This window comes from Urocitellus parryii, chromosome 2, assembly GCF_045843805.1.
Source record: "Urocitellus parryii isolate mUroPar1 chromosome 2, mUroPar1.hap1, whole genome shotgun sequence".
NCBI classification, from domain to species: domain Eukaryota; kingdom Metazoa; phylum Chordata; class Mammalia; order Rodentia; family Sciuridae; genus Urocitellus; species Urocitellus parryii.
The window spans coordinates 65257964-65281448 of NC_135532.1; the positions used below are offsets into that span (position 1 = coordinate 65257964).

Below are 23485 nucleotides of genomic sequence, written 5' to 3' on the forward strand. Positions count from 1 at the left end.
GGAAGCAGTCTCCTGAGTGGGAGACTAGAAAACCCTGCAATTTACCTTTGTTTTTTTCATTCATTCTCATGTCCCGTACCCCCCATCCCTCCTCCCCACTCTGTCTTGCTTTTTGAATACCCAAGACCAAACAGCTACTTAGGCTTTATTTTTCTTGTATTGGTGGGTGTTCATGCCATGAGTCAGTCCAGGCACAGAAGTGAGACTGTAACACAAACTTAGGAGAAGCTCGGGACAGTGATAAAAACCATAGCTGCTGTTCTATCAGTCTGCAAAGTAAGAGAAGAGCAAGGGGCACTTTCATTTGAACTTGGTGGTCTGAACTGTGCCAGAGGTAAGGCTGAAGGGGAAGAACTGGGATAGATCCAGGGTCAGGAGGAAAGTGATGCAGATCTCTGTGAAGGGTTGGAGGATAGACTGATGCATCTCACCCACCTCCTCAGCACACAGACTGAGGCTTCCAGAAGGAGAGGTGCAGTATAGTCCCTATCATTCTACAGACAGCATGGGTGAGAGGGCTAGCCAACATCCCTGCCAGACTTACATTTCTATCCTGTCACAATAAGAAAGTAATTTTGAACTTTAAGTCTGCTCTGAATCAGAAAATGCCCCCCCACCCCCGTAGTCTGCCAGTTAGGGAGGGGCCGGCTTAGGCATATAGACTCCCTCAGTAAGTTTGGCCCTTTTGGATCAGAGCTGAAATCTAACAAAGAGCATAATAGTGGTGTTACACATAGCTGGAAAAAGAAAGGTCTCCATTTTTAAAACCTCAGCATGAAGAAAAACAAATCTCTTCATGACCATTATTGCATTAATTGCTTGACTGACATAAACTGATTCCAGTGTCTCTCCATATTTTTTTAGAGTTCTAATTTTACATATTTTGTCAATTAATTGAATACTCTATCGGCATATGTTCTCTCTAATCTCCATTCCCTTTTCCTCTCCTTCAGCCTTTTTTCTCTCCTCATTTTATCTTGTCTCCCCTCTTTCACCCTTTTCTTTATTTTTTCTTTTCTATTTATTTCATTTTTTAATCCCTACTTTCAATTCAATTTAATATATTATCATGCATGTTTAATCTTTTTAGCCTATTCTGTATTATTTTTCACCTAGTTTTCTCTTTAGTTAATAGAGTTGTAGAGATCATTACTAATAATTTTTATAGCATATGTTGATACATGGTTTGGATTGAATTCAGGGGTGCTCGACCACTGAGCCACATCCCCAGCCACATCCCCAGCAAAATATATTTTGTATTTTATTTAGAGACAGGGTCTTACTGAGTTGCTTAGCACCTTGTTTTTTCTGCGGCTGTCTCTTTGAACTCACAATCCTCCTGCCTCAGCCTCCTGAGCCTCTGGGATTACAGGCATGTTCTACCACACCCAGTGGTTTGTTCTTTTTTTTTTTTTTTTATTTTAGTTGTAGATAAACACAACACCTTTATTTCATTTGTTTATTTTTATATGGTACTAAGGATTCAACCAAGTGCTTCACATATGCCAGACAAGCCCTCTACCACTAAGCTAAATTCTAGCTCAGATAATGCTTTAACAAATGGCCAACAAATATATGAAAAAAAATGTCAAAAATCTTTAGCAGTTAGGAAATTGCAAATCAAAACTACCTTGAGATTTTATCTTACTCCGGTTAGAATAGCAACCATCAATAATACAAATAATAATAAATGCTGAAGAGGATGCGGAGAAAAAGGAACACTTTTGCAATGTTGGTGGGATTGTAAATTAGTACAACCACTGTAGAAATCCTTATGAAGGTTCCTCAAAAGACTAGGAACTATCATCTGTTCCAGCTTTACCACTCCTTCCTCTTTATCCTAAAGAATTAAACTCAGCATACTGTAGGGACATGGTATACCCAGATTTATAGCAGCACAATGCACAATAGCCAAACTGTAGAACCATCAATGGATGAACAGATAAAGAAAATGTGGTTTATATACACAGTACAGTTTTATTCAGCCATAAGATGAGAGAAAGTATGTCATTTGCAGGAAAATGGATGGAACTTAAAACCATATGTTAAGCGAAATAAACCAAACTCAAGAGAGTCAGTGTTCATATGTTTTCTCTCATGTGGAAGCTAGAGAGGAAAAAGGAAAAGGAAGGTTTTAGGAGGGGTGGGGGTAGATCTTGTGAAAATTGAAGGAAGATTAGTAGAGTAAAGGAAAGGGACTAGGGAGAAGGAAGATAGGAGGGAAAAGGGAAATACTGGGGAATGATACTGACCGTATTGTTTTGTTGTACATGTATGAATATGTAACAACAAATTTCACCATTATGTACAACAATAATACATAAATTTTAAAAATATGGAAAAAAATATTTTTCTGGGACTTCAGAAAAACAAGAAATAGGCCAAGAAGATAATCTCTAATTTATAACTGCCCCCCCAAAAAAATAACTGAATCCACAAATTTTAAAGTGGATGAAATTTAGGACAAAGAGTTTTAAAAACTGATTGTTAAAATGATCAATGAACTAAGAGAAAATATAGGATGTAAAAGAGCATTCAATAAAGAGAAATTTTAAAGAAGAACCAAACAGGAATCTTGGAAATGGAAAACTCAATGAATCAAATAAAATTTCAATTAAAAACCTCTCCAATAGATATAACATCACATAGACGAATTTTGGGCCTTGAAGACAGGTTATGAACCTAAACATTCAGTCAGCAATAAAGAAAAAATAAGAAACAATGATCAGAATATATAACAACTATAAGACAAAAAGAGACCAAACTTAAGAATAGTTGACATTGTGGGAGGAATAGAAATAACAGAAAATATTTCCAAACCTTGGAAACAAGATCAACATCTAGAATTGGGGCATTTACAACCCCAAATACATCAAAATCAAAAAAGAACCTCTTCATGACACATTATAATTAAAATTTCAATTATTCAGTATTAAGAACAGAATTTGGAAAGCCTTCAGGAGAATATCAGGGCACAAGTAGATGTACATCAATCAGAATAGCATCTGATTTCTTAAGAAAAAAGTCTAAAGTCCAGGAAGGCTTGGAACAACATATTTCAAGCCCTAGAAGAAAAAAAAAAAAAAAAACTGCTAGCCAAGATTGCTATGTATAGCACAGCTATCAATCAGAAACAAAGAGGAAATAAAACCTTTCCAAGATAAGCATAAGATAAAGAACAAAGAAATTAAAAAACAAAAAACACCAGGGCTCAGGAAATGATGATCTGATTAGAAGAGTAGTTCTGCAAATGACAGGACTGAATTAAATATTAGAAATAAAATGGCAGGGAATAATAAACATTTCTTTTTTTTTAAAAAACATTTATTTTTTAGTTCTCGGCAGACACAACATCTTTGTTGGTATGTGGTGCTGAGGATTGAACCCGGGCCGCACGCATGCCAGGCGAGCTCGCTACCGCCTGAGCCACATTCCCAGCCCAATAAACATTTCTGTATAATAACACAATGTAAATGGTCTCAGCTCTTCAATTAAGACATGGACTGCCAGGTGTGGTGGCGCACACCCAGCAGCTGGGGAGGTTGAAACAGGAGGATTGTGAGTTCAGAGGCAGCCTCAGCTACTTATCGAGGCACTAAGCAACTCAGTGAGACCCTGTCTCTAAATAAAATTAAAATGGGGCTGGGGATGTGGCTCAGTGATTGCATGCCCCTGAGTTCAATCCCTGGTACAAAAAAAAAAAAAAAAAAAAAAAAAGACATGGACTGACAGATTGGATTAAAAATAAGACCCAACTAACTGTTCTCAAGAGACATGCCACTCAGGCATAGACCTCCACAGTCTGAAAGCAAAAAGATGAAAAATGATATTTCATGCAGATGGAGCCTGAAAGAAGCAGGATTAGCTACCCTTATATCCGACAAAGCATACTTCACGCCAAAATTAATCAGAAAAGGCAAGGTCATTTCATACTGGTAAAGAGAGCAATTCAATGAGAAGATATAATGATAGTAAACATTTTTGCCCCAAACTTTAGTGCACCTAATTACTCAAAAGAAACACTACTCAATACAAAGGTTCAAGTAGACCCTCAATACAGTAGTACTGGGTGATTGCAACACTCTTCTCTCACCAATAGAGAGGTGACCCAGACATAATATTAAAGACACTTCAGATCTAAAAAGTACTCTAAATCAAATGGACCTAACAGACCTCTATAGAATATTTCATCCAAAGCATCTGAATTCAGTTGCTTCTAAGCTACTCGTGGGACTTTCTCCAAAATAGAACATATTTTAGGTCACCAAATAAGTTTTAGCAAATACATATGTTTGCTAAAATTTATATATGTACTTGCATATCAGATTATAATGGAATGAAACTAGAAATCAACCGCAACAAAACTACAGAAACACATGTAGATTGAACATACACTTTTGAATGATGAATCATAGAATAAATCAGGAGAGAAATTTTAAAATTCTTAAGCATCAAATGAGAATAGAGATATAACGCACCAGAAAGTGAGACACTATGAAGATGGTTCTAAGGAAGAAAATCGATAGCTTCGAGTACCTACATTTAAAAAAAAAAGAAAGATTCCAAATAAACTTAATGATTCATCTCTTGTTATGAAATCACATAACAAGAAAAACAAGAACAAACCAACAACAAAATGAATCAGAGGAAGGGAATAATTAAGATGAGAGCTGAAATTAATAGAGTTAAAAACACTACAAAGAAACAATGTAACAAAGAGGATTCTTTGAAAAGATAAAAAAGATGGATTAATCCTTAGCCAAACTGACTAAAAGAAAGACCCAAAGTAATAAAATCACAGATGAAAGAGGAGATATCACCACAGGTATCAGTGAACTACAGGGAACTTTTGAAAATTTACATTTCCAAGTTATACATGTCTAGAAACAGATACATTTCTAGACATGTATAACCTACCAAAATTGAACCAAAGAACATAGAAAAACAGACCAATAGCAAGCAATGAGATTGAAGCAGTCATAATAAATTCTTCCAGCAAAGAAAGCTCAGGACAAAATTATTCTCTGCTGAATTCTGCCAAACATTTAAAGGAGAGCTAATACTATTAGTTATCAAATTATTTCTTGAAATAGAAAGGGGGAAACACTTTAAAATTTATTTGATGAAGACAGTATCACACTGATAGCAAAAGCAGATAAGGATATATCAAGTAAATAAAACTAAAAATACACTAATAATCCTGATGAACATAGGTGTAAAAGTCCTTAATAAAATGTTAGCAAATCACATTTAAAAACATACTAAGAAAGTTGTACATCATGACCAAGTTGTTTTCATTCCAGTATTGCAAAAATGATTCAACATATGCAAACCAATAAATGTAATTCACCATGTAAGTAGAACTAGGGACAGAAATCACATGATCATCTTAATAGATGCAAAAATCAAAAGAAAATAGTATATACACACAATGTAGTTTTACTTTGCCATGAAGAATGAAATTATGTCATTTGAAGGAAAATGGATGGAACTGGAGACATTATGTTAAATGATATGAGCCAGACTCAGAAATCCAAGGGTCATATGTTTTTTCTCATATGTGAAAGCTAGAGAGAAAAAAAAGGCAGGTCTCATGAAAATAGAAGGGAGTTAAAGCATGGAATCACGGGGATGGATGAGGGAAGAGAGAGGAGGTACTCAAGAATTAGACTGAGCAAATTATGTAATCTACATGTACAAATATATCACAATGAATTCTACAATTGTGTATCTTTTTTTTTCTTTTTTTTAATTGTTGGTTGTTCAAAACATTACATAGTTCTTGATATATCATATTTCACACTTTGATTCAAGTGGGTTATGAACTCCCATTTTTACCCCGTATACAGGTTGCAGAATCACACCAGTTACACTTCCATTGATTTACATATTGCCATTCTAGTGTCTGTTGTATTCTGCTACCTTTCCTATCCTCTACTATCCCCCCTCCCCTCCCCTCTCCTACTCTCTTCTCTCTCTACCCCCTCTACTGTAATTCATTTCTCCCCCTTGTATTATTTTTCCCTTTCCCCTCACTTCCTCTTGTATGTAATTTTGTATAACCCTGAGGGTCTCCTTTCATTTCCATGCAATTTCCCTTCTCTCTCCCTTTCCCTCCCACCTCTCATCCCTGTTTAATGTTAATCTTCTTCTCATGCTCTTCGTCCCTACTCTGTTCTTAGTTACTCTCCTTATATCAAAGAAGACATTTGGCATTTGTTTTTTAGGGATTGGCTAGCTTCACTTAGCATAATCTGCACTAATGCCATCCATTTCCCTCCAAATTCTATGATTTTGTCATTTTTTAATGCAGAGTAATACTCCATTGTGTATAAATGCCACATTTTTTTTATCCATTCGTCTATTGAAGGGCATCTAGGTTGCTTCCACAGTCTTGCTATTGTGAATTGTGCTGCTATGAACATCAATGTAGCAGTGTCCCTGTAGCATGCTCTTATTAGGTCTTTAGGGAATAGACCGAGAAGGGGAATAGCTGGGTCAAATGGTGGTTCCATTCCCAGCTTTCCAAGAAATCTCCATACTGCTTTCCAAATTGGCTGCACCAATTTGCAGTCCCACCAACAATGTACAAGTGTACCCTTTTCCCCACATCCTCGCCAGCACTTGTTGTTTGACTTCATAATGGCTGCCAATCTTACTGGAGTGAGATGGTATCTTAGGGTGGTTTTGATTTGCATTTCTCTGACTGCTAGAGATGGTGAGCATTTTTTCATGTACTTGTTGATTGATTGTATGTCCTCCTCTGAGAAGTGTCTGTTCAAGTCCTTGGCCCATTTGTTGATTGGGTTATTTGTTATCTTATTGTCTAATTGTGTATCTTTATAGTGAGTCAATGAAAAAATATTTTAAGGTTCATATACACAGCAGTTCTAATTTAAGATTCATATGATATGGCAATTCTTTGCCTAGGTATATAGCCAAGAGAAATGAAAGAACATTTACACAAAAATCTGAACAAAAATGTTCATAGTAGCATTATTCATAACAGCTTAAACAGTAGAAACAAATAAGATGTCCATTACATAGTTGAGTGGACAAACAAAATGAGTATATCTATGCAATGGTATATTATTTAGTCACAAAAAGGAATGATTCATGTTGCAGCATGAATAGACCTTGAAAATATCATAAGGACACATATGATTTCATTTTTATGAAGTATTCACAGTAAGCAAATCTGTATAAACAGGTAGTAAATTAGTGGTTGCCAGGCCTAGGGGCACAGGAGAATAAGGAGTGACTGCTAATAGATATGAGGTGGTTTTGGGGTGATAAAAATGTTTTTATTTAGACAGGTACAATTCATAACTTTATGAATATAGTAAAAACTACTGAATAGTACATATTGAAGGGTGAATTTTATGGTATATGAATTATCTCAATAAAAAAAATTTTTATCAGTGTTTGCTTTCCCAAATTAAAAGGTCTTCTTTTTAATGAAATTATAAGAAGTTATTGTTTATAGTTAATGCCAGGACTTTCCAGAGAAATTAAATACCAACGCTGATATTATCCTTAAAGCCTTGCTATATATTAATTAAAGTGTATGTAATATCCATTGTATGAGACTTACTCAGTCTGAACGTGAGTTACCTTTACCAATGGTAAGAGTGCCAAGAATGAAGTGGCTGATAGCAGATATCTGGCACTTATATTCTACAGTTACACTTTGTTGCTGTCACAGTAGTGAAATGACCCGTATGAAAAGTATTTTAAGGTTTATCTTAGAAATATCAGTTACAAAAACCTTTTAATAGTGGAAAGATTATTATGGAGTCAAACATAAAACTGGCTAGTTTTATGTTTGACTGAGACTTACTAGCAGCTTATTCCTTTTAAAGAAATTACTTGATGTCTATGAGCCTCAGGTTCCTCATATACAATATACCTTATGGAGCTATAGTGTGGATTAAATGAGATACCATGAATAAAATGGATTATGTTCTTTGATTCCCTGTCCTGCACATACTCTATCTTCTCCCAGACTATACCTCCTATGCCGTGTACACACACACACACACACACACACACACAAACACACAAAATTAGGTCTCTTTTTTGTATGTTCCCATTGAACCTGGAGATTGCCCTAATGAAACACTTGATGTACTCTATTGAATGTTTATTTGCTTGTCTTCCTCGAGAAACTGTTAGTTGATGTATTCCCATTATCTCATATAGGACTAGCTCAATAAATATTTGAATAAATGAATTTCAATAACATACACCATTATACCGGGTTCATAATAGCTCCCTAAAAAAGATATAATGTATCTTTGTTTTGTTTTTTGTTAGAATACAGTCAACCTGAAGTATTTACAATACAAATTTACAATATGTGGTGGTTTATATGTTAAGTGGAAATGTTTTTATTACGAATTATACCTATGGAATGAAGAGAATGTTTGTTTTCTGTATTGTAGTATACAATTTGTAGTTCTATATTTATCTTCACAGTTTGTACATTTGCTGTCTTGTAGCATCCAAATAGGTATATTTAAAATTTTGTTTTAACAAGTGTCTCAAAAATTTGTACTTTAATATGCATGTTTATACCATTTTTCTTCATCTGACACTATTTAGACTTAGAGTGAAATAGAAAGCTTAAAAACTATGCTCTAGACTTAAGAAAGCCTATGAAAAGCATAGGAAATAAATCATTTTAAGCAACATAACTGATACTTGCTCTATTTTTGTCCTTAATGCCTTATAAAATAATATTAATAATAGATGATAATTTTTGTATGAAAGAAATGAAAAGAGTAAAATGAGGAAGTTTATCCTTATGTTCTCTGGACTTACATATACCTATCTAAATTATTTATAAAGCTTTGCTGAATAAATATAAATTATGAACTGCATAATATGAGGGTATAGAAAAAGTAGATGTAAGGTTTATGTTTGTGTAAGTCATCAGGAATGCTCATTTTAGAGACTTACAGCCATTCTACTTCTTTCAGGTACAGAGAACTACAACTTAGTACTGAAAGCAAAGTAACAGAATTTCTCCATCAAACTAAATTAAAGTCTTTTGAAAGTGAGCGTGTTCAACTTCTACAAGAAGAAACTCTAAGAAATCTTACACAGTGTCAGCTGGAATGTGAAAAATATCAGAAAAAATTGGAGGTATTTATATACAGTTTTCTTTCAACATTAGATTGCATGCAAGCTCCCTAGGTACAAAGTTTATATAGAGTTTTATGTTTCCTGGAGGACCTCATTGTCTTTAAAAAAAATCAAAAAGTGTGTATGTGTATGTGTATTCATGTGCGTGCACGCACACACACATACACACACACACACATATTTCAGAACAATATACATCAGAAAGTACTGGAAGTATTAGAAAATAGGTTGGGGAAAGATCTTATACACAATAGCAACCCAAAACACAACTACTTTTAATAAGAAAAATAAAATCTATATCTAGAAAACTATAGAGCTTCATTGACATTTGTAAAAAGAAATATTTTCTATAAGGGAATATTCAGTATTAATATATTTTTCAGTTTTCATCAAATAATATTATATATTTATTACTTTTTATTTTTTTGGTACTGGGGATTGAACTCAGTGGTACTCAACTACTGAGCTACATCCCCAGCCCTATTTTGTATTTTATTTAGAAATAAGGTCTCACTGAGTTGCTTAGTGCCTCACCAGCGCTGAGGCTGGCTTTGAGCTTGCAATACTCCTGTTTCAGCCTCCCAGGCCACTGGGATTACAAGTGTGCACCACCATGCCAGGCATATATATTTCTAATCAAATGCTAGCATGCATTTTTTGACCCACCAAAGTTAATTAGGTGGTACAACTAGAAGGAAAATATTTTTAAAGATTTTTTTCAGGGCTGGGTTTTGGCTCAGTGGTAGAGCACTGGCCTAGCAAGTGTGAGGCCCTGGGTTCAATCCTCAGCACCACATATAAATAAATAAATAAATAAAAAGAAAGGTATTGTGTCTGACTACAATTAAGAAATAAATATTTTAAAAAAAGATTTTTTTCAAAGGAAATACACTTTACATTTAAAAATACATTCTGAAGAAAGAATAATTAAAACATAAAAGATCTATAAATGATATGAAATAAAAACCCCCAAAATATATTTACATAAGTTTAATAATTTTTATAGTAAGAATCAAATCAGTGAGGGAAGTATAGATTGAATAATAAATGGTGCTGTGGTAATCATTTGAGTATATAGGGAAAACAATTGTATCTGTCCTTCATACCATTACCAAAAATAAAAGTCAAATAAATTACTGAGCTGAATGTATATATGGAATTTTAAACTGTTTAAGTAATTATAGATAAAATTTTGCTTTATATCAGTTTGGGAATTAATCTGATATTCTGTTGATTAAAGTAAAGAAATGAATATTAGAAAAATAGAACTCGTAGGTTAAAGAAACTGAATAGCATTATAGGCAAAATGGAAACTGGAAAATACTATTTGTAGTATTATGATAGAGGACCTATTTCATTTTAAAAGATTTCTTATCAAGAGAATATGTTTTCCTATTCTAGGTATATAGGTAAAAAAAAAAAGAAATGCACCTTTTTCAACCTGAACTCATATTGTTAATAAATAGATGAAAATATATGTATTCTCATTGAAAATTCAAGAAATATAAATTTAATTTTTTTTACCTTTATGTAGATATATGTGTTATTTTTTAATGTGCTAGCAAGAGTGCCCTTAAGTGAGAAGTCTCACATAATAACAAAATGGAATAGCCCTTCTAGGGGACAATATGGTAATCTGTGTATATGATCTTAGAATATTGAACAGTAATTTCAATTAAGGGAATTTTACCTAAGGAAATAATGAGATGCTTATAAAGATTTATATTAATGATGTACATCACAATATTATCATATAAAAATTGTAAATAACTTAATAAAAATAAATATTCAACAGTAGATAATGAAACAGTTTTAGTTACCACATTTTGAATTATATATTTTGTTGTGTCTATTCACTATATGATTGTATACAGTCATGTTCTTGACTGTTTTAGATTTGAGGAAAAATTAAAACATTGAATGAGAGATGCAATTATGTCATCAGCTTGATCTTGACTGCAGGTTGCATATTTAGTAACAACCATTAATGAACATACAAGAAAAGATTTGAAGGAAAATATACCAAAATATTAAAGTGGTATGGTTATATTTTCTTCATTTTCCTCACTAGATAGTAAGTTCCAGGATGACCTTTTTTAAGTGATCAATATATTCCCAGGTCCTAGCCAGAATCTTGGCACATAGTTAATTGGATTGATAGTGTTCAGTACTTTCTAATTGGGTGTCTGTTGGGCAATAGGCACTGTACTAGGCATTGATATACACACAACTTTTAATGAGAAATTAATTTCTCTGCATAAAATGAATAGTTTCAAACGGGGCTTTTTTGTTGTTGTTTGGGGGGGTTGTTTGTTTTTTCTGAGTTGGGGTTGAACCCAGAGACATTCTATCACTGAGCTATATCCCCAACCCTTTTTATTTTTTATTTTAAGCCAGGATCTCACTAAGGTACCCAGGCTGGCCTCAAATTTGTGATCCTCCTGCCTCAACCTCCAGAATAGCTAGGATTACAGTTACGCCACCCACACCTAGCCTTGAACAGGACTTTGAATAGAACTTTCTTTTTTTTTTTTTTTCTTTATGTTGGAAATGTTCTCTATCTGTGCTATCCAGTTCAGTAGCTACTGGTCACCTGAGGGCATTTAGCACTTAAAATATGGCTAGTGCTACTGACAACCTAAATTGATTTTTAGCTTAATTAAATCAAATCTAAATTTGCTTATCCACAAATGACTGGTAACAGTGGAGTACATGCTCTAGAAAATTAACATAATCGCTTATGCCCTTACTATTGGACAGCAGTGAGGTTTTGATTACTTTTCTCTTGAATTTTATACTTAAGAAAAATGGAAACTCTTTTCTGTCCTGATAGAATTTCTTATAGCAACATTGGGTAGTAGTTAGACCTGTAAGCTTTCAAGTCAACAGAACTAAGATTTGAATCCGAATTAGTGACTCCTTTTTGAATAAATTACTCATTTTGTTTGAGCCTCAGTTTTTTCATTAGGCAAATAGGTCTAATAGTCTTTTGGGCACAAATAAATCATTAGTGTATTCTTAACAAGTATTAGAAGTTCTCAAAATATTCTCCTTTGATGCTATAAAATTTTGGCTTTGGTAATGTTAGGAAATGTTAAGTAAATGAAAGCATCCCTTCTCAAAAGATAAATAATTGTAAAAGGATAATTGGATGTTTTTTTACTTTTCAGATTTCTCAATCCCGTGCTATCTAAAACCCAAGCATTTACACTTCCAATTTTCCTTTCTACATATGAAAACTTGTTTTAGCTATGAAAATATATAATTTTAGATGATCAAACAGAAGTTGGAGGCAAAGAAACTGAAAGTTAATTTAAAACCTTTCTCAATTAAAATTTATCAGATATTGAAGCATTATCCCTAAATTATAATGTAAGGTATCACATAATAGGATAAATGTCATAATATACAACCTTTTGTAAATCTGCAAATATATGTGGTGTGTGTGTGTGTTACACACATGCATACGTACATATTCAAATATCGAAATAATTCTTTTTTTAAGTATTTATTCTTAAGTTTTAGGTGGACATAATATCTTTATTTTACATTTACGTGGTGCTGAGGATCGAATCCAGTGCTTCGTGCATGCTAAGCGAGCACTCTACCTCTGAGCCACAACCCCAGCCCCCCAAAAAATTCTTTTTAACTATTTTTATTTACCTTTCCTCACAAAACTACTTTTAAAGATCTGAAATGATTTTATTGTTTTTGTAAAACAATTTTGCATTGTGCGTTTATAATGATATGTCTTAAATATGTAAAAAGCTTCATGCACAGATATTCATTGTGGTATTATTTATAACAGCAGAGAACAAAAAACTATAAAATCCTATTATTGAAGAATGGTAACATTAAAAAAATGATTTTGTGTAATTAACATTTTAAGATCAATTGATATTTTAAGACCACACAGTAACATGTAAAATACACTTTTATAATAATATAAGGTGAAAACAGCCTTTTACACAAGTGTATACATTAGATTTTTTAAAATGTCTGAGGGTATCTTGAAGAAATGTACCATAAACTTAATAGTAGCTGTAATTGATTAATAAATAGCCCATACCAGGTGAGTTGGGGCATGTCTATAATCCTAGCAGCTCAGGAGGCTGAGGCAGGAGGATCTCAAGTTCAAAGCTGGCTTGAGCAACTTAGGGAGATCCTATCTCAAAATAAAAAATGAAAAGGGTTGGGGATATGACTTAGTATCTAAGCACTCCTGGGTTCAATTCTCCATGCCAAATAATAGTAATAAATAAAATGAGTAGACCATGGGTAGGTTTATGCTTTATTTCTACTTTGTTGTTCATAGAAAAGTTGAATTACTTAGGGGGTTGGGGATTAAAATTATGGCATTTGCAGGTAAATGGATGGAGTTAGAGAAGATGATGCTAAGTGAAGTTAGCCAATCCCAAAAAAAAACAAATGCTGATTGTTTTCTTTGATATAAGGGGGCTGAGTCATAGTGGGATAGGGAAAGGGAGCATGGGAGGAATAGACGAACTCTAGAATAGGGCAGAGAGGTGGGAGGGGAAGAGAGGGGTTATGGGGTTCTAAACGATGGTGGAATGTAATGACCATTATTATCCAAAGCGTAAATACGAAGACACAAAAAATAAATAAATAAATAAATAAATAAAAAGTTGAATTACTTAAGGACTGCAAAATTGACAAGTAACTGAGTCGTTGTAATTGGGAGCTCACATCTGATCAGACTGACCTCATACCTCGTAGTTTTGACCTCTACATTATTCAAGAAATAATTAAAGTGTTTATTGTAATAATCCCTGAACGATTACACTTTTGAAAAGTTCGATGATTTGTAAAACTAAGTTTAACAAGATAAGGGATCTCAGGACTGGGCATGGCTGGGCACAGCTGGGCATGAAGGTACCTGCCTATAATCCCAGCTACTAGAGAGGCTGAGGCAGAAAGATTGAAAGTTGGAGGTCAGCTCAACAATTTAGCAAGACCCTGTCTCAAAATAAAAAACATAAAGGGATAGGGATGTAGCTCAGTGGTAGAGTGCCCTGGGTTCAATCCCCCGTACTGTAGGGTGGGGATGGGGTGGTGGATAAAGGGTCTCAGAAAATAAAACCTTAGTGAAAAATACAAAAATGGTTATTGAATATATGTATGATTGAAAATAACAAGAAAAAGTTATAGATGGTATCTTCTTCTAAAGCAAATCAATGTTCGGCACTTAGAACTTTTATCATATACCTTCTTCAGGAAACTCCTGCAGTCATAATCTGATTCTCCCACACAATTTCAGATAATCTCACAATTTAGCTATTATTGGATATTTGTCTTTTGCAAGTTGCATTTTCCATAGTTAATTTTAATGATTCCTAGCAAAACACTTTTTCTTTTCCTTTTCACATTGAATCATTGTGTTTAAGAATGTTTCTTGGAGCTGGAGTTAGGTGATAGATGGAAACTATTTATATTTAAAAATACAGAAGCACTGCTCTTTTGGTACTCCTGAAAACAAAAAAGCCTCACAAACCAATACTTTATCACACAAATAATGCTCAGGATATACAGAACTGATGTTTTCCAAACAATTCTCTAAACCAAACCTCCTAAAGGTTGAAACTTAGAATTTGAAAAACACCGTCCACTTAGTCTGTGGATATAGGTAACTAGTAATTTTTATATTCATTTATTTAAAGGTCTTATATGGAGAAGCACAGTTTGGGGGAAATTTCTTTACATTTTCTCCATTTGTTACCCTGAGGTCTTGAAGTGTCAGGGACTATTCATTTACCATTGTGTCACCAGTGCCCAACACAGTACTTCCCCCATGGCAGATGCTTGTTAAGTATTTAACGAATGAAAGAATGGTTTGATTAAGGCTAATATAGTTCCATTTTTTAAATCTTTTTAACTCTGAAAAGTATTTGTTTCTGAGACAATTCTTACTTATAATGAAGTGAAATAATTTCATGAAAGGTAAAAATTATGGATTTATAGAACTTTATTCAATATTTTTATTGATTTTTAACTTGGGAATGATTTATTTTATTTTTGCTTTAATCATTAATTAATTGGCAAAGGCTCCCAAATACCAGTCTCTTTTTGAAGCAGTTTTTGACACATAATTATATATTATCATTCGGTTAATGTATCTATTATGTAAGGGAAGGAATCTCCACTGTGTGAGCTTGATATTTAATCATTTCCTCAAAGTAATTTACCTATTTTATATCTCCATGTTTAAATTCGTATGTTGTTTTTTCTTCTAAAGCATCTTTAATATAATACCCCTCCATAGGTCAAATAATCAAGTTTTTTTTTTTTGGGGGGGGGGTTGTTTTGTTTTGTTTTGTTTTGTTTTGGCTTTTCAGAAGCAATAATAAATTTATTCCTAGGAGTCACTCCTCCATGCTAGGAAAAGAAGATTATAGGTTATATTTCTCAATTTATTACTTTTTAAATCTTTTCTTAAAATAATACTTTATGAAATAGCCCATCTTTGACATTTTGATTCTTTATCTCTTTAGATAGTCTATTTGTGTAATTTCTCTTTGTGTGATTTCTTTGGGGGGGGGATACAGATGAAAAAGTATCAGCTATACATTAGGAGAATAGTTATTTAACACTATCTTTATTCACCCTGTCATTAACAGTAGAATTTATCAGTATTATCAGCCACTAGATTATTTATAAATTACACCCCAATGTAATGAAATCCATGAAGGTCCCAAATTGTTCTACTGAGCAATGCTTTTTTTTATAATAAATTACAAAATTTCTAGAAAGCACATTCCTAGCCAGCAAGAAGAAAGAAAAAATAATGCTAAAACAGTGAATTTTTGTTTTCCTGACCCAAAGACAGTAAAAATTATCCTAAAAATATTATTCCCATGTTATTCCTTCTCCACCCTCCAAAGGAGTGTATTTGAAAGGTGGGGGACAAAGTTTTATTTGCTTTTGGAAGAAATTTTTTGTTGAAATTTGAAGGAGATGACATGGAGTGAGTTAAGGAACATTAAATTGTAGTTTCTGCTCATTAAGAATTGTAAATCTTCTTTATCTTCTGTGTCATGTTTTTCTACATCACAGAAAGCATATATTCATATACAGTCGTTAAAGTGAACTTCATGTCATTAGAGAAAGTAAGTTGTCTTCAGAAGGATTAATTATAGAGAATTCAGGATAATTAAATCAGTGGAGTTCTATTTCCATGAGCTATTTAATACAAAGTTCTCATAATTCTATTTCTTATGGTAATAGCAGTATTTTTGCTGAGCACTTTAAATTTAGCATCTCATTTAATCTTCCAACAATGTTATGTGGTATAAAGAAAGAGTAACTAATTGCCTATGATCACAGCTACTAGGTGTTAAAGTGATACTGAAATCCATGTCTTTCTGGCTCCAAACCATACTGCATAATGTTCCTTTACCTCTCATGAAACAGTATATTACTCATGCTCCACGATTTAGTCAGTTCCTAGTATATAAATTTTCTAGATAATGGAAATTTACTTTAAGCATTAAAACAGTGCTTCGTTACTGGAAGCATCTATTTTTTTTAGCTAATTCATTGTTACGATCATATCGATTTCTTCAGTGAGTAACCATTGAAGAATGTAGGATTCTTTTGACCTTATACAAAATTCCAATTCTTTTGCATCCTTTTTTAAACTTTTTTAAAATTCTTTCTTTCTTTACAAAGGCATTTTCTGATACTGCTCCAAGCAGTACTTCACATTTACCTTTTGATTTGTTGCTTTGAATTTATGACTATTCAGGAAACCCAAAATGTTATTAAAACCATGGAAAGAGTAGATTAAATAAGCTCTGATGGAAAACTGTAGGTCTCATTATGAGTATATTGTTTTTACACACAGTTTTGTAAGCCTTATTCAAATGCCTGTGATTGCTGATAAATGACCTGCAGGTAAGTTTGATGTTGTTTTAGTTTTTAATTCTAAAAAAGCAAATACTAATATTACGCCTGTAACTATTTGTGAGTTTTAAATTTATTTTTATTCAGCTTATATAAGAAAAAATATTTAATAATTTTCTGTTTAAAACAACTGATTTACTTTAGAAACAAATGTATTTTATTTCCTGATAAGACATCTCAATTGAGCTACTTTCTGTTAATATTTAAATAATTACAGAGAGAAAATATATATCTTTGTGTCATGTTTTTGTCTTAACTGAATACCTATTTCTTAATTCTGTGAACCTTTGTAATTCTTTTCTTCCACTATTAGGTTTTAACTAAAGAATTTTATAGTCTCCAAACCTCCTCTGAAAAACGCATTACTGAACTTCAAGCACAGAATTCTGAGCACCAGGCAAGGCTAGACATTTATGAGAAATTGGAAAAAGAGCTAGATGAAGTAATAATGCAAACAGCAGAAAGTAAGTCTCCCTGCATCTCCCATTCCCCCCCCCCCAACACACATATAGTCTTTTTTTCTGGCAACAGGAGGAACCTGACATCATTTCTAGAACTACTTTGGTATGTATTTCCTTAAAATATAATTGGTGACCATATTTTAAAGAATACTCCATATTTCAAATATTAGTTCATGTTAACTTTCAACAGTTGAAATTAAAAATAGGTTAAACGTGATACATTTCAATCAACAATTAAGTATTTTCATTTATCAAGAAATAAGGATATACAGGAATCAATAAATAGGATTATATCAAACAAAAAAGCTTCTTCACTGCAAAGGAAAAAATCAAGAACATGAAGAGAGAATCTACTGAATAGGAGAAAATCTTTGTCCACATGCACCTCAGATAGAGGATTAATCTCTAGGATATATAAAGTACTCAAAAAAATTAACACCAAAAAAGCAAATAACCTGATCGAAAAATGGGCAAAGGAACTAAACAGATACTTCATAGAAGAAGAAATACAAATGGTCAGCAAATATACTTAAAAATGTGAAACATCAGCAATTGGAAAAATGCAAATTAAAACTACACTGAGATTTTTACCTTAATGCAGTCGGAATGGCAATCATTTAAGAATATAAATAACAACAAATATTGGCAAAGATGTGGGGAAAGGGTACACTCATATATTGCTGGTGGGACTGCAAATTGGTGTAACAACTCTAAAAAGCAGCATGGGGATTCCTCAGAAAACTTGGAATGGAACCACCATTTGACCCAGTCATCCCACTCTTTGGCATATACCCGAAGAACTTAAAATCAGGATACTGTAGTGACACAGCCATATAAATGTTCATAGAAGCTCAATTCACAATAGCTAAGCTATGGAACCAACCTAGGTGCCCTTCAATAGATGAATGGATAAAGAAAATGTGGTACATATACATGATGGGATATTAACTCAGCCATAAAGAAGAATGAAATTATGGCATTTTCCAGTAAATTAATGGAACTGGAGGCTATCATGCTAAGTGAAATAAGGCAATCTCAAAAAAACCAAAGGCTATTTTCTCTGATAAACGGATACTGACTCACAAAAGCAGGACGGTGGGGTGGAGGGGGTGTGGAGGTTGGACCAGGTAATGGGGGAAGGGAGGAGGGATGGGAATGAGAAAGATAGTTGAATGAATTGGACATAACTTTCCTATGTTGATATATGAATACACGACCAGTATAACTCCACATTATGTACAACCACAAGAATGTGAAGTTAGACTTTTAGTTATTAGTCAAAACAATTCTACTGTCATGTATAACTAAAAATAACAAATAAAAAAGTAAAAAAACAAAAAAAGAAGAAGTAGGGATATAGAGTTCATGCAAAAAATTCTTACCTCATAAGGGTTCCTAGTCTTTGAAGTGGCAAAATAGGTGCTATCTACAAGTGATATTCAGTTCTTTATAGAATATACAAAAGAGATCATGGGATTATACACACACACTGCTGCACCTGGCTAAGAACAGTTTTTAAATTTGATGTCTTCTATATCACTTTTTCTTTTATAGCAATTGACTTCAGGCCCCTGTCTAAAAAATCTTTGCCTACTCCAAGTTTATAATTTTGACTATTACATTTAGGTTTCGTTTCAAAGTAACAAAGATGTCCATGTCCCCATCTCTAGACTCTGTAAATATATTACCCTATATGGCAAAAGAGGCTTTGTTGATGTGGTTAAGAATCCTGACATGAGATTGTCCTGGTAATAATAGCTGGGTAGTCCTAGTATAATCACAAGGATCTTTATAAAAGGAAAGGTGGATAAGGGGAGGTTTGGGGATAGTGAAATTGATCAAATTACAATGTAATGATATAATGTTATGTATGATAATGCCAGAAAATGTACTGTGTAGTTAATATGCACCAATTTTTAAAAAATAAAAAGAAAGAGGGGAGGTTGATATGGTGATGAAAGTATAATTCAGAGAGAATTCAAAGATATTATGCTGATGGCCTTGAAAATGGAGAAGGGAAGTGTACTAATAGGGCATCAAAGCAGCCCCTGGAAACTGGAAAAGGCCAGGAAGTGGATTCTCCCTGAGAACCTTCATACAGAACCAGCTCTATCAACACTTGTCCTTCAGTTCAGTGAAGTAGACTTCTGACCTCTAGAACTACAAGATAATCAACTTGTATGACTTTAAGTCTGATAACGTTATAGCAGCAATAGGAAAGTAATATACTGGAATATAAAAAGAACTCAGGCAAATCAATGATTTAAAAAAAAAGCCCAATTTAAAACATGGGCAAAAGATTTGAACTATAAATACTAGCCAGTAAGCACCATAAGATATTCAACAATATTATTCAGGAGGGAAATTTAAATTAAAAGCCTGATGAGATAGTATTACAAACTCACCAGAATGGCTAAAATTAGAAAGATTATCTACACAAAATATTGGTGAGAATTTAGAGCAATTGACTGGTTTTATAGAAATAACCAATCTCTATAGTGACCAGCAATTGCATCCTAATTCTTTACCCAAAAGAAAAGAAAAGAAAGCCTATATGCAAAAAAAATTTCTAGTAGAATATTCATAGGAGCTTTATTCATAATAAAAACTTGCAACAGTCCAAGTGTTTATCACAGAAAAATGTTTAAATAAACCATCATGTATTTATACAATAGAACTACTCTATGAAAAGAAATCAACAGCTGATTCATTCAACAATATGGCAGAACCTGAAAATTTTTATACTTAGTCTACCAAAGCTTTCCCAGAAATTTATACTAACTGAGTCAATTTATAGAAAGTTCTAGAAGAGGTAAAATCTGCGGTGAAAAATTCAGAATAGTGGTGTCTCTAGGAATGGTTTTCCACCAAGAATTAATTGGGAAAATAGACATGAGGAAACATTCCAGCTTTTCTAATGTTGTGAATATCTTTATAAATATATAAAATATGACAGTGGAATGCATTACAATTCTTATTACATATATAGAGCACAATTTTCATATCTCTGGTTGTATACACAGTATATTCATACCAATTCATGTCTTTATACCTGTACTTTGATGGGATTTGTATTACCCATGTATATATATTTCAAAACTTTTTTACATTTCAAAATCCATTAAACTCATTGAATAGTAGACTTAATTAAGATTCGTACCTTTTACCATATATAATTTTATTTTAAAGACTAAATATTGAACCATTACTGATGAGTTGCATGTTGAACTGTTGAGGGATGAAGTGTGCAGATATCTGCAACTTCCTTTGAAATATATTCAAAAAAATTCAGTAGATTTATGGGTAGATACAAGGATGGATGAATATATGATAAACAAATGTACAAATGTATAATTTAGAGTGTGTATGTTGTGGGTATATAATACAATTCTTTCGATTTTTCCAATGTCCAAATGTTTCTTAAAATCTTTAGAAATTTGCTATGTATTGTCTAAAATATCTTAAAATTCATCTTAGAATAAAACATTTACTTGTACTGGAAGGACAATAACTAGGTTCTTCTCTATCAGTTTATAATAGAAACTAGAATTTTCTAATATTCTAGTGAATAGTTGTTGGTTAAACAAAATTTAAAATGTTTTGGCTAGGCATGATCACACACAGCTGTAGGCTTCACAACTCAAAAAGCTGAGACTAGAAGATCACAAGTTTGAGGCCAGCCTGGGAAATTTAACAAGACCCTGTCTTAAAATAAAAATAAAAATAACTGGGGATGTAGCTCAGTGGTAAAGAATCTTCAATACTAATAAATAAATTAATTAAGTATGCAAGCATTTTCTTTCTTAGTACTAAAATGTGTACCATTTTCAAAGGTTTACCGTCTAAATCAGCTAATTTCAGCTGACAATGAGATTGTTTCTTTTTTATTTGTTCTTTTTAGTTATATGTGACAGTAAAGTCTATTTTGACATACAAGCATGGAGTATATCTTATTCTAATTAGGATCCCAGTCTTGTAGATGTACACAATGTTTAGATTCATTGTGGTGTATTTATATATGTATGTAGGAAATTATGTCAGATTCTTTCCACTGTCTTACTTATTCCTGTCTAATACAAGTAATAATTAGTGTTGGCAAGGATGTGGGGGAAAGAGTACACTCATATATTGCAGGTGGGATTGCAAATTGATGCAGCCATTCTGGAAAGCAGTATGGAGATTCCTCAAAAAACTAGGAATAGAACCACCATTTAACTCAGTTATCCCACTCCTCAGTATATACCCAAAGGAAGTAAAATCAGCATACTACAGTGATGCAGCCACATCAATGTTCATAGCAGCTCAACTCACAATAGCTAAGCAATGGAATCAGCCTTGGTGCCCTTCAATAGATAAATTTGCAGCCATTTAAGAGAGAAAAGAGTCAGATATGTATCTCAATTCTAGTCTAGTTCTGGTAGAGTTGAACTGGAGATCATCTTGGATCTAGAAGATATCTGATAACTGGTAACAATATTAGCAATGACATTTATCATCTCTTCTATGTATCCTTCTCAACTAATAATTAACTTAATAATTCTATCTCTGAAAGCTGATCCTGATTTAACATGAAAGAACAAAATTAAAGGAAAACAGTTATTAATATTTCTAAAATCTTTACAGTACTACAGAAAGACCAGTCAGCAATTATGTACACAACATATTGTGATGCTGCAAATAGTCAAGCTTCATTTATGATATGGTTCTTGGTTTTATTTTAAATTGGAAATACTCCTGAATTTAGAGTTCTCCTTTTAAACAGTAAAATGATTGCTGTTGATAGATAGTTATAAATGTTTTTATAATCTTTGCCTTAATTCAAGCTAGTAAAACTTCAGTTTTTGTAATCATCAGTGAAATTTTTTTAATCCTAACTTGTAGTAAAATTTATTGAATTGAATTTTTTCCCACAAGATATTAACCTGTTAGTTGAAGAAAAAATTAGGATGTGGTATGACAGTGGCAGAATTTAGAAATAAATTATTTTCTCTGAACTTTTTGAGTTACTAATTTTAGTCTATCAGTATATGCTTAGAACTACACATTTTATTCCAAGTAGCCTACTTGAATGTATAATTTTGCTATTGTAAGTTGAAATTAAGTTGTTATTTTGAGAAAATAATGAATATATTTTCTAATTAATCATTTTTTACCAAGAAGAGAATTAATGAATTGATATTATCATTATTTGTCATTTTATAGCATATGTTTCACATAAAAAGCCTTTAAATCCTTCAGAATAATGCATCTGCGTTGTGCATTATAACAAGAAAACTTAACATGTCATATGAGGTAATCCCTTAATACTTTCTAAAAAGTAAATCAAACAAATCCAAACAAGGGTATACTTTTAGAAATATCCTTCTACTTGCAAATGGGCTGTTTTGAGATTGCACATTAGTCCTTTTTAATGTTGTTGTGCTCCCTAATTCATTATTAACTCTTTTATCTTCACTTCTGCCATGCTTTTTATGGGGGGGGGGGATTCTTTCACATCACACACTTCAATATTTTCCAGTTGAAAATGAAGATGAGGCTGAGAGGATTCTTTTTTCCTATGGCTATGGTGCTAATGTTCCCACAACAGCCAAAAGACGACTAAAGCAAAGGTAAAATCAATATATATTTATCTTACTTATCTACTCAAGCTAAATGTAATTACATTGTACATTTTGATAATGTGCTCACTTGAATGACAAAGTAAAGTTACTTTGTTCTTAGTATGCATAAATATTAAATTGCTCACAAAATACAGTAATTATCATGCATTTCATGTATATTTAAGTGAATTTAATGTTTGGTAGACTAGAGGTGTACATTGGAATTTTCATAGAATTAAAATTATTCGGTGATAAGAATACCATTTTTATTTTATTTTCACATTAATTTCAGATAATACAAATGCAATAATTTTCAGATTAGAACTAATTAGTTATACTTCCCTTTTTTTTTCTCTT

At 32.7% G+C, this 23485-nt stretch overlaps 1 protein-coding gene across 1 annotated transcript in view; it reads left to right on the forward strand.

The window, feature by feature from the left end:
* Positions 1-23485, forward strand: part of Pibf1 (progesterone immunomodulatory binding factor 1) — a 239713-nt gene that overhangs the window by 125171 nt on the left and 91057 nt on the right. The window contains exons 11-13 of the mRNA XM_026398092.2: positions 8982-9147; positions 17381-17531; positions 23047-23137. Coding sequence (XP_026253877.1) covers positions 8982-9147; positions 17381-17531; positions 23047-23137 — 408 coding nt within the window. The remainder of the gene's footprint in view (positions 1-8981; positions 9148-17380; positions 17532-23046; positions 23138-23485) is intronic.